The sequence below is a fragment of the Pocillopora verrucosa genome, chromosome 5 (genome assembly GCF_036669915.1).
Source record: "Pocillopora verrucosa isolate sample1 chromosome 5, ASM3666991v2, whole genome shotgun sequence".
Taxonomy (NCBI): Eukaryota; Metazoa; Cnidaria; class Anthozoa; order Scleractinia; family Pocilloporidae; genus Pocillopora; species Pocillopora verrucosa.
The window spans coordinates 596,779-609,360 of record NC_089316.1 but is presented as its reverse complement, the minus strand read 5'-3'; the positions used below and the strand labels follow the sequence as shown (position 1 = coordinate 609,360).

At 36.8% G+C, this 12,582-nt stretch overlaps 1 protein-coding gene across 2 annotated transcripts; it reads right to left on the bottom strand.

Moving 5' to 3' along the window:
* Positions 1 to 5: 5 nt before the first annotated feature.
* Positions 6 to 12,574, bottom strand: LOC131790910 (DNA ligase 4). 2 transcript variants are annotated; one of them, XM_059108182.2, is made up of 30 exons: positions 12,366 to 12,574; positions 11,898 to 11,975; positions 11,610 to 11,711; positions 10,947 to 11,014; positions 10,196 to 10,319; positions 10,051 to 10,077; positions 9,611 to 9,703; positions 9,151 to 9,255; positions 8,798 to 8,904; positions 8,126 to 8,206; positions 7,547 to 7,612; positions 7,150 to 7,199; positions 6,878 to 6,980; positions 6,651 to 6,710; positions 6,221 to 6,321; positions 6,068 to 6,120; positions 5,825 to 5,863; positions 5,297 to 5,392; positions 4,992 to 5,111; positions 4,329 to 4,408; positions 3,942 to 4,047; positions 3,432 to 3,581; positions 3,267 to 3,356; positions 2,968 to 3,056; positions 2,765 to 2,813; positions 2,008 to 2,169; positions 1,538 to 1,632; positions 1,272 to 1,314; positions 755 to 864; positions 6 to 668 (listed from the first exon to the last, which is right to left on the bottom strand). In XM_059108182.2, exons 1-30 carry the CDS (start codon positions 12,537 to 12,539, stop codon positions 527 to 529), a joined length of 2,763 nt encoding a protein of 920 aa, XP_058964165.2. In that variant the 5' UTR covers positions 12,540 to 12,574; the 3' UTR covers positions 6 to 526. The 2 variants fall into 2 exon arrangements, 1 of the variants encoding a protein (XP_058964165.2); XR_010717498.1 differs by having other exon boundaries at positions 629 to 668; positions 1,262 to 1,314.
* Positions 12,575 to 12,582: the final 8 nt, after the last annotated feature.

The following is a 12,582-nucleotide window of genomic DNA, read 5'->3' as shown; positions in this document are numbered from 1 at the left end:
AGTAGTTCTTTAATTCATATTTATTTACAGTAAAATAGTAGTGCTTGATATTACTATTGTACTTCCTAAGAATGTAAAATAAATGTAATATACACCGTGAAACTTTATTTTTCTATTTATTTTCGTCCTTTTGGAAAGAAAGAATCATTGAAGGACCTTAAAAGTTTTTGTAATATCTGGTGAGTTAATTCTTGTAACTTCGCATACATTGTTTGTAATAGGATAGGCATAAGTAACATTCAATAAAGAACTCATTTCCTACTTTTTTAAATAAAGGTCTTGCGCTATAACCATGGAAATGGTAATAGAATCAGGAAGAAATTCTTTCAAGACAAGATTTTTTTAACAACAGGTTGAAAACGGGAAATTTCCCTCTGGGCAGACTTGCATTCATTATTGAACTATCTTGGTATCCTTTTCAGTCACGTTGTGCAAGCTTAGAGACCTTTAGAAACGACTGCAAAGGAAACTCAAACTGCCCCACACAACTAAACGCTGGAAACTTGGATTCAGTGTTACAGTCACGTTACGTAACTGGTCTGAAGTGTCTTTCCGGTAGAAGCTTTTCAGCTTGAATTGATTGCGTAACCCAGTCTAGCGTAACAAGATGTTGTTTTACTTCTCTATCTTGCGTTACTCTTTGTAGCTCTCTGAGGCGACAAAGATCCCTAAGCAAAGAGAAGTCATAGAATCATGAAAAAGCCGGAATCACCTCGTTAGGAAATTAAAGTGGAAAGCATTTAGTTGTACTCACCTTCCATCGAAGACGACATGAGTCACTTTGCTATCAAAACTGTCGGTGATCCGTGCCCCGAACATGCGTAGTTTCAAACCAATAAGCTCCAAACTGCTATTAGGAATTCCCTGAAAAGAAAATGATCGCAAGGGAACGTTTGAAGAGGCTTGTTTAGCTGCCTCCTACGACCTAAAAACGCGAGAGCGGTTTTGGAGGTTGCCAAGTCAAAATAAGCGCTGAAGAAAAGGAACAGTCAATGAAGACTAGCTAATTCAATTTTGCTCGGCTGTTGGGGCATATTAATAAAGTATGTAGGTGGCTGAGGTTTCGCCTCGTCTTAGACTGGCTCCAAAACAATAACAAAAGAAGATGCTATCTTTTTAGACACCTCTATCCGGGAAGTACCTCCATTAAGGAAGAAAAAGCTTTTTCATTAACTAACAACAAAGCCTTCACAACCTTTGCATCTGTAAACTTCAATGTAGGGATACTGCTGTATAAGGACATTTTGAGCTTAAAGCTTACACTCACTCACCGTTGATTTATTCCCAATAATAATGAACTGATCAAGGTACACTCTAGAAAGAACAAAATTTAATCCGCTTGAAAACGAAGTTAACATCAAGACATTTAACCCAATCATTATTTCAGACAAGTATAGTTCGCCGGTGTTTTTAAGGTGTGTAAACACAACCATTAGGAATTCCAGCTTGATGCAAAGCTTAAAAAACGATAACACTCAAATAACTTTGATGTCTAAACGTGTTTTTTCAACGGATCAACTGCACCTATCAGATTTACCTGCAATGTTTGAACAATCCAAAAGGCGAGTTATCGGGAAAATAACGTTGAGATATTTCAAGTATTTCATCAGTTGAAAGTGGAACTGCTGAGTTCTATGAAGCAAAACAGAAACACGAAAGTAAAAAAAATTCAAATTAATTTCAAAAGGCAAGTGGATGCCACATCCCGTACCTCGTTACTAACGTCCCTGTTCTAACGGGAGAATGGAAAGAGGGACCCTGGGAGCGAGTGTTGTTCCTCTTTTAAGTGTCTAAGCAGCATGATACGAGATGTTCGGAACCCGTGGACACTCGTACTATTCCCTGATTGGATGGTCTTTTCCAAAGGTTTCAACAACGATTTGACGATCTTTTGCTTTCCGTCTGTACAATCATATTTTTTTCATTTTGGATAAAGCTCTCCTCGCTCACATAATGCAATATTTAGCTCTATTTTGTACCAGTATTGCTAAAGAAATCTCTCCTCACCTTGCTTTGGACATTATCAAACGCTTTCCTGAGTGACTCGGCTGTAGCAAATTCTGTGTAACTGTCTCCATGTCGATCAAACTCCTCGGCAAATTTATCAGCAGTTCGGGACGAGGAATGAAACATATCACTTGGAATCCACGGCTTCAGCTCGCCACTATCCTTTTGGGGTCACAAAAATAATAATCATGATAAATAAAAAACTGCAATAAATACCACACAAAACTGGGTGCACCGCAAAGGTGGTAGGACACAATGGGGCACGGTTTAGTCAGATTTAACACGCATCGAGAGTGAGTCAGCATCGAGAGGTCTGGGCTCGAAACCTGACTACCTCAATGTGTTGTGTTCTGAGGCGAGGCACTTTACCCACGCCTCCCCAGAAAGGACAATACATGTACATATAAATGCGTCAAGGAAGCATGACGAAACGATGAGGGTACACCTGCTGTAAACTAACATTCCATCCCGTAGAACGAGGAATATTTTTTCTCGCTTCGCGTTAAGCAACTGGGAAAAACCCTAATATCTATGCAAGTACTTCTTGTTAGTGAACTTTCTCTTTTTCAGAGAAAGCCGACCAAGCCCTACTATAAAAGTCGAACCTTACGCTTCAAGACAGGTCGATATTTTTATCAGTAGCAATGAACTACAACGAGCTAACGGGGGTATAAACCCTTTTAAAATTTATTTTTGATCCATACTTAAGACTGGTTTTATTCATATAGTCTACAAACCTGAGGTGTTATTGACTTACCAAGCAGTTAATAAGCCAAGATGCCTTCACCACATCGTATTTGTCCTGACTAATGAGGAGGAAACAAAGCAAACGAGCATTTCTACGTAATTTAGAACAATGAGAGCTACAGTGTGGATGGATGTATCTTATGTATCTCCTTTTGACATGGAAAATCTACTGTAGATATCGCAAATGTTTTTATCTATTATGTAAATCCTTACCTGATAATATTCTTAACTCTAACGTTGATTCTCTCAGCCACAACACAGAAAGTGTCAGAACAAGGGTTCTGAGTCAACGTGCCTCCATTCTGTGAAAAAATTTTAACAATATGTAAGTCGACAGAAATCGGCGAAAACATAAATCTGCACTATGTAAATTCATACAAGCATATAATCTTATCAGGCCTTGTATCAAGGGTGTAGGATAACGTAACGATAAAAACACATGCGTCCAGACTATAAATGTCAGATATTTTAAAATGAAACTGTTTCATGATAATACAAAGACAAAAAAATACCTCGGCAACTTTTTTTTCTAAAACAGCCTTGGGATGCGAGGAAGGACCGTTAACAATATAAAATTCCTTTTCCTGGAACATTTGCGAAACCTGGAACACAAGTTTCATGATCGATTAGCGGATCACAGTGTAATTAGAACATGGAGATTTATCAAACTTACTCACCTCCTCAACTGAAGACACATCCGCCGGTTTAAAATGCTTGGCCACAGTCCGTGACTGTTCAACTCGTACAGCCTCTCGCCTTCTTTTCTTGGCTGGTTCAGATTTTTCCTCTGCATTTACATGTTGGTATGTGAGCTTTCCCTCTGCCACCTATCAAGAAAAGTAACCAATAGGGATAGAGGAGCTAATCCGGGATTGCACTGGCTTTGCTTCGACATGCTTTGTGATTGATGTAGAAAACTTGCGCCTTTATCTCAACCCACCATGCAAAACCAACGCCAAGCGCGATTTGGTTACCCGCGTTTTCCCGCGCTCATGAAAGTCTGCTTGTTCTTTCTTCACTTACCTGTAGGTAGTTTCCTTCGTTCTAGTTGACTTTTGTCATTAAGTTGGTTTTCTTTTTGCGACACTCAAACGTAATGCGCTCGAGCTCGCTCTAACTCTGAGAAACGCAATTAAGTTCAAACTCTCTCAACGGAAACTACGGACACATAGTGTATTTTCTCTCACCGATTTCAGCCTGATCAGTTCGTTTAGGTTCAAACACTCGTACCACATCTTGTCACTGCGAACAGCTTCCAGCCGTGGAAAGCGAAGAGTCACACCAGTTTTAAACCTAACAACGAAAGAACAAAACGTCTCTTCAGGTCAAGAGTAACACTATGATAGTCTATGAGATGAGACCAAATGGTTAGTTCGCGTAAATTCAGATTAAGAGGCCTGGGTTCGAGCCACGTCCTAGTCCGATTGTGGTTCTCCTCTTTTAACTAAAGAGTATAAATGGGTAACGGTAAACTGTCGGAAGGGGGGGGGGGGGGAGGGATGGGAAAGAGAGTTTTCTATACCCTAACATCCTTTTTCAGAGGGATAAATGTGTTAGTTTGGTACTAAACTTACTTGTCTGATGTAATTATTTCTGCAGCTTTAATCTGAACTATCTTTGATTTGGACGGTTCAATCCACACATCAGGTTTTTCCTAAGCGGATAAGAAAAGAAACAACTGCAAAACCCACTTGTAATATGTGTGTATATATATATACATACATATATATGTATGTATTTAAGCTTTTCGTCGTTTTTCCGACGGTTGTTGGTCTTCACCGCAGCCTAGTCCCCAGGACCCAGTCGTTTAAGGGGCGACTAACCCTAGCCCAGGGTTAAATTTTTTTTCCTTTGTTGAAAAGCCATTTATCAGATAATTTTCTTTATTGTTTATAGCCCATCTAGTCTCAAATTGTAGACGTAATAAATTCTACTGAATTTTCTTTTAAAGCTTTCAGATCTGAAATCAGGTTTCACCCTAACCCTGGGTTATATAAACCCATCTTTAAACAACTCGCCCCAGGACTCGAAGTTCTCCTGGTTAAAAACAAGATGACTGCAGGGATGGTGAACTTACAGCCTACAGTAAGGCCCACGACTGACCGAGCTGAGGCTCAGGTATTACTGTAGATAAACAAGGCAGTTTAAACACCTAGCGCCGGAGAACAACATCCGTAAAACTACTAAAAAGGAAACGTAACTAATGGCAAAGACAGGCAGAACCGAATCTCTCTTACCTTGAATCCAGGGGCCAGAATGATTGATTCCGGAGGCTTTTTAGTATCAAATGCATTCCAGTGTGGACGCAACTGCTGATCCAGTTCGCGCAACTCATTAATAGTGTAACCAGACCCCACCTATGTGAACAAGATGTGACAGGGCTACTTATAAAACAATACGTAAACTTATATGGCGCACCATGAGAAAGCCCTGCATCTTCAAATTCTCGAGACTACATAAAAACTCTTGATTTTAAACAGAGATAAGGGTAAAAATGTATTGATATTGTTTTACCAACCTCCACTTGAAAAAAAAGTGTTACCTTGCAGAAAGAATGGAACACTTTGGGATGTTCACCTGGAACGTTCGAAGGAACCGCCACTGCACACATAAAGTGAGATGTCATTCCACTTCGGCGCTGCAGAGAGAAAAAAAAATTCCCATCATGAAAACATCATCAAGAAGAATTTTTTAAATTTCCACGTGTTTTTTCTCTTTTCCGTTTCAAAAGCAACTTTAAACGAAAAGTTCCCCTTGACTCAGAAAAAGTCAAACAATCCCACAAGCGAGCTAATCAACAAAAGCGTGAATGTCTAAAAAGTTAGGGGAATACCCAACGAAACAACGAAACAACACACTACCGTAACTCTGCACACAAATGATCGAACACACAGACGGAAGAACAGGCGAACGAACGATCACGCAAATAGAAATACGCACAGTCAAATAAACGAAAATGAGCTAGCACGAAAGACACGAACACCGTAAAGAGTAAACCGTGAAAAAAGTGCTGATGCTAACGAGGTGTCTAAAGAATGACCACACACAACATAATTTACAGTCTACTGACCCCAACTCCAAAATAGCCACCAACAATGACGAGATCCAGCTGAGATCAAATAAAAAACGTTTTAGTGTTTGTTCTGACCAAAAAGCCAAGACATAATCAAACTCGGTTTGTCGGATCGACGATAAAAAATTCTAACTATCGTAATAACGATGATGATGAGAATGATAACAATAATGATAATGATAATGAACCCTAAGCAATAATAACAATAATAATAATAATAATAATAATAAAAAAACATACCTCATCACTTAGGCTGTCTACATATTCTGGTTTAATCTTCACCCAGCCACTGCCTGTTGCAAATGGAAAACATAGATGCACAGGATGATGAACAATTTCAAATTAGCTCACAATAAACCATTGTAAACGCATAGCAATCAGTTTTGTACACACCACTTCTTGAATTTGGTTTATAAACAGAGGACGGTGACTTTACAACCAAGCCTTCCTCCCTCTTGTCAATCGCAGTGTTAAGAGCTTTCACGACGTCTTCCCTACAAACAAAACAAAGCGTCTTTGTCAATGATAGAATAATTCTAATCTTAATGTCTGAAATACCCAGGATTGATTCGCTTTTATTTTACTTTGATATGTGTTTGGTCCAGAAAAACTCACACCACTTTCTCAACCAATCAGATGCAAAGTATCCTGCACCTCAGGAAATTTGCTCGTCCTACTAAGTTTTCATTGGTCCCTTGAGATATTTTCCTTTGATCTGATTGGTCGTTGAGATCACTTTCAACTGGTTGTGGTTTAAGAGATTAAGTTCGAATACTTCCAAACTTTTAGCCTTTACTTCTTGATGTACAGCTCTATTACGTACTTAGAAACGACTTCTTGTCTCTCAACAAACTGGAGATATCCAGGCTTTGGATTCAGCATGCTACAAAAGATTTAGAAGAAAAGTCACAATATCAAACAAAAAATAGAAGCAACACTTTCATCAAATGTTCCAACCATAATGTAAACAATAATTAATAAATATGCAACTGATACAAAAGAACCCACTCGTGGTTGAATAATCAAGTCACGTGACTGATATGTACTCACTCTTCCATGGATTTAATTCTTTCACGCAAAGGAACATTTGCCAGTTTTTTCTCATTAATGATAAGAATATCGAACACAATGAAGCAAGGGTGATGACCTTGATCTAAAAATGACAAGGACAAGAAATTCACATGTGATAACAGAAAATTCACATGTCTTTGTAAGTTTTACAACCTTATGTCATAAATCAAGCTGATCTTCATTACAAGACATTGTGTATTACAATGGTAATGTTACTCTTTAGATCAAACATTGGAAGGATATTTCTTTACCATTTTCATAAGCGGTTAAGGATTTCACATCAACATTCATTCCCTTTGATCTAAAATGTATAAAGTAAATTCAGAATTTGGTTCGGGTTATGTATAGCATCTAGTCTTCCACTGAGTGATAATTGATTATAAATGATAGCAGAGGAAGGGAAAAAGAAAGGAGAACAGGAAGAGAGAACAGCCAAGTGAGGGGGAAGTCAGGTTAGAAAAAAGAAAAGGAGAGGGGAAACAGGAAGCAGGTAAAGATAGAACAATGAAAGGATAGAAGGAAGTGAATGAAGAAGTAAGCAAAATACAAGTGAGAGAGAGAGGAAGACAAAGAGTAAAGAAAAGGAGTAAAAATGAAAAGGATAAATGGAATCAAAATGAGGAAAAAATTATGGGAAGTTAAACTTACAGCCATATGTCTGTCTTTGGATCAACAACAACCATTTCTCCATCCAGGATGCATGAATGTACAGAGCTACATGTTGAAAAACCAATTGACAGTACAGGGAATATTAGACTCTGCAATTATTTATTATTTACTCACACTTGAGTCTGACTCACAATGCAGCAACAGCATAAGACATCTGACCTCCCCAAATTCTGACACTAGCATCCAGTTTTAGACACTATAGTCTTATTTTATACATTAGTGTCCCATTTTAGACACTACTGAACAATATTAAAGACTAGTATCTCATTCTGGACAGTCATATCTGATTTTAGACACTAGAGTCTGATTTTAGACAATAGTGTCTTATTCTGGACAGTAGTGTCTGATTTTGGAGACTAATTTGCAGTTTTAGACACTAGTGTTTGATATTTTAGACACTAACATGTGTTTATAGGCATCATTTCAGAGTTTGGAGACATCTGATCTCTACATGAAGAAACTTCAGTTAAATGTAGGTTTCACTGACAACTTGTCATAACTGGTACAGTATCAAGTTGCAGAGAACTTTCTAAAAAAAAGTGAGAGATTTGTAAACACCTTGAGAAGCAACCAGCAATGTGAGGTGTGAGAACTCCAGAGGATGGGTCCCCACCAAATACATGAGTGTATTCATTTGCACTGTAAATTAAATACAATTTAATTAAATCAGTACATTTCAATTCTTTGGAAAAGTGTAATATCAACTTAATCCTGTCCTTAAGATGGATCTTCTTTCATTGATAATACAATCAACTTTTGTGGCCCACTTTAACTCAACAAAGCTAAAATTTTATTTAATGTTATTTGATATTAATAAGTATTTTCCCACTCAGGAGCAGAAATGAGCAGCAGTGTTGTTAACTAGCTCTCATAGATCCAATTAGAAAGGGTGGCCCAGAAGATAGATCTCTGATGGACTGTTGTTGACAGCCTATGCCCCAGGAGGAGTGATGGGCCTAGACAGATAGTATAGTTATTTAAACTGTTATATGGAAACCAGATAAAATGGGTGGGGATAACATTGGCACCCCACCCAGGAAGGAGTAGCAATATTCCTGGTCACCTCATGTTACAGAAACATAAACATGCTTCAAAATACATGCATGTCAGTCTACATACAGACTTCAACCTGGACTTGACGGTATATGTTAAATTAGGTCCTATACATTGAAAGCTTTTCAAGGGATTTGCAGACAGAAAAAAAAAGTTGTTAAATTTAAACACTGGTACCTTCTTGAGAAGTACATAAAACTGTCTTTGTCTTTATGAAGCTGCATTCTCTCTCCATCTATTTTGGTTTCTATGTAAAATGACTGATTGTTCATTACCTTCTCCACCTGTGAAGAAATGCAGTGAGGAGGAAAATCTTAGAACTTCAAGGTAACAATCACAAATTCTACTCGGCTACCTCTATACAAAAAAGCGCTGGAGTTTCTTCACTTTTTAAATTGCTACTCCCTTTTGTTTGAAAATTATAATTACTATTTGACACTTACACACAAATTATAACAAATACAATTAAAATATAATGCAATTAGATCATTAATATACAGCACAACACAACAAAATATGGATTTACTAGCCTCGTTGATGTGTTTTCTTTCAGCCAACATTGGTCGAAATGGTGAGAATAAAGACATCTCTGCTTCATTCATCCTAATACTGCGATCATGAAGATCCATGCAAACCTTTAATGCAATTTTCCATATTAAATGGTTAAATTCATCCTTTTAAATTTGAATTAACTAGAACTTTTGCCTTACAATGGCATTGTATATAGTGTAAAGAGGTTAGAGGTTAGAGTTTTGAGAGATTTAATGACATTGGTCAATTGCATTAATTCAAGAAAAGAATGAAAAAAACTTAAAATCTTGGTCTTGGCAAGTTTGATAACTTATAATTGATTTTTACTAGTCCTTTGATGGTTAAAATAAAATCTACAAAATCTGAAATCCAGTGAAACTCAATACTAACACCTATTGTAAAAACACCACCTTCTGCCAATAGCAGTAAAATTAACTAATTCAAAATATTTTGTCAGACCTTGGGTAGACTGTTACAGACTCCAAACAGTTCCATTGCATCTGGATGATAAACATTAAATACAGAGTTCTCACTAAGGCCAATCTTCAATTCCTGGTAAATGCAATGATCACATAAAAAATATTACTAACAACTATTATAGTTTAAATTTAAATTTAAGACCCTTTAACCCCTAAGAGTGACTAGCATCTAGTCTCTCCTCACAATAACACCCCTGAATCAAACATTAAGGTCATGAGAATAAAGGAAATGATCACACACTAAAGAATAATCTTGATTGTTAAACATATTCTCCCTACTGGCACCATAAGAAAAGTATCAAGAACAGTATGGAGAATATGCTAAGTGCTAATGTTTGGGTGTAAAGGGTTAAGTTTTGGTCATCTTTATAATAGGCATCATCTAACTGACATATTTATGGCAGATAAAGCAAAACTAACCTTGAAAATTATCCTGATTAGCCATTTCTGTAAGAGAAAATTAAGATGATCTCATCCACTAGAATATGACATTTATCAAGTATTTATAAAGAAAACATCTGGTAAATAATACTGTAAAATGTTACAAAATAAAAAATCTACAGACCTGTTCCAGAGCACTTGTGTTACGTAGCAGTAGTTGTAGAGCTTTCTTAGCTTCATCACGTTTATGATCAATATTTGCTGAGGCCAGCTGGTCAAGGTACTTGTTTACTTGGTCAATCTTTAAACTGAGTATTTCAAGATGTTCAACTCTTTAGTAACTAATAATGACTAAGGAAAAATTATGAACAATTTAAAACATCTACAGTATTCATCTGATTTTTTTTTCACCATCAATAAGCCATGATTTCAAACTCACCTTAAATTTGCAGGAAGCCTGTAGGTCTTCTATACAAACACATACAATCAAACATTTAACCTTGTAACTTCCAGAAAAATTAGTAGCATGCAAAATTCCACTGCAATTCTGCCCACAGGTTGATAGGATAACCAAATTTATAGAGTGGAGAGGGTATTTATTATTGATTTTTATGATGTTGAACAGCTCAGGAACTTTATCCCATGCTCTTCAATGGTTACAACACAGATTAATAATAATATCAAACTAACATGTAAAAAAATAATTGTTTAATTAAATAACAAAAGAAAAACACTTTTGTCCAATCATTAGCTTAATTATAGTTTCCTGTGAAGTTTCCTGACAACTTTCAAATAAATTTGTCATAACAACATTTATTTGAGAACAAAATTATCATAACCAGTTTACAAGGAAATTTTCAGCATCTCAAGGGGAGGATTACTAAATCAGATCTGAGTAGATTTTGAAAGAGCTGAATGGCGTAAAAAGCATTTACCTTCCTTTCTCAGGACATCTGTTTCTTAAAACAAAGTAAGCAACACTTGCAAAGTCAGCCACAGAATCCTACAGTGAGGGGTAAATAAATAATTTTACCTCTTCTGTTTTTATTCTAGAGACATCTATAATGTTTTTATCTTGGAAAAAGAGAGACCTGGCCACCAAGTTGTTGGACCCCAGGAGAGGAAGAAATCTGGGCCAAGTCATTGTAAAGTGCGCTTGTGTAAGGGTGGGGCAGTTTGCCTTTAGGGTCATTCTCTGTAACCAGGTGTATAAGTAGGTACAAGCAGACTTTCAAGGAAACTTGAAAAATTATTTGAGGGCAAGAGGGTTATTTCTGGTAGACAGTGGCAACCTATCCAAGAAGAGTTAAGATTATCCTTATATTTTCATCACTAAAGAAATATTATTTGCTTTGAGAAAGGAGCACAATGCAGAGAGGAAGTATTGACTCAGGAAGACTGGGTTCCACTTTGGTCAGGTCATTATACAGATTAGTTATTGGGTAAGTGAGTATTAGTAAGTAAGAAACTTTATTTGTCAAATACTTCTTGTAAAGTTCATAATAACTAGGACATTTTGAAAAAATGTTAGGAGACTAATTTTTTATTGGGCTTAACCATTAAATCCTACAGTGCCTTTCTCTTAATAAGTGTTGTACCTGTTTGGCATTTTTGGGTGCTCTGTAATTCAGCAGTTTACGGCCATCTGTAGAGTCTTTCCCTATACTTAATATTTCAATGTAATATTTTGCAAGAACCACCTGAGAATGAAAGAAAAAAAATTATACAAGTAGTTTTCGAATAATTCTTTCAAAGAAATCAAAGCTCTATCAAGCTTATGGATTATTGCAAAAAGGAAAGATTTTTCATGAAATCAACAGTATACCCATACTAATAAATAAATTTAACTATTATCAATACAGGATAAAAATCAAATCTATGCAAACCTCCTTCATCCCATAAGCACCTCGTTCTTTGTCAAGATGAGGCAGCAACAGGCGCATACCAGAATGAAATGAGTCAGTCTGCGACAGAAAGGAAATATCAATCAATTGTAAGAACTAACTGTTGATGAGACAAAGGGAACTGCTTTTCCCCCAACCTCCATATTAGGTTTTCTATTACCCTTCTCTGGGTAGGGAGGGGTGATTGGAAGAGTTTGGATCAGAGATGTTTCATCATAACAGTCTCTGAGCTAGGTGATACGTCCTTAAATTCTTATCGCCTGTTTGTTGCAATTGGGTAATGCATATCTTCATTGTAAAGAGAAGTTACATGCTTCATACAAGGCACAATAGCAATCAAAGGCATTTAACAAAACAAACGTCCCTCTCGCAAAACGAAATTTATTCTTAAATAGCAATCAAGAATTTCAGATTTAACAGCAAGCCATCAATGCAACATATATACTCAGCTGTTTTCGAAGTTCCATGCAACTTAGCATGCGTTTCTCTCCATGAATTGACAAAGGATTCCAAGATCTTTTTCTTCTTTTCAGTTCCTGTTTTTCTTGCAATCTTTTCTAACAAAGCACACAAATCATAAAACGGAACCTGAGTTGCTACTTCTACTGTTGAAACTCCCGCCATTTTTACCGTAATAAAACACAAACACTTTCTCAACCATCCGCCA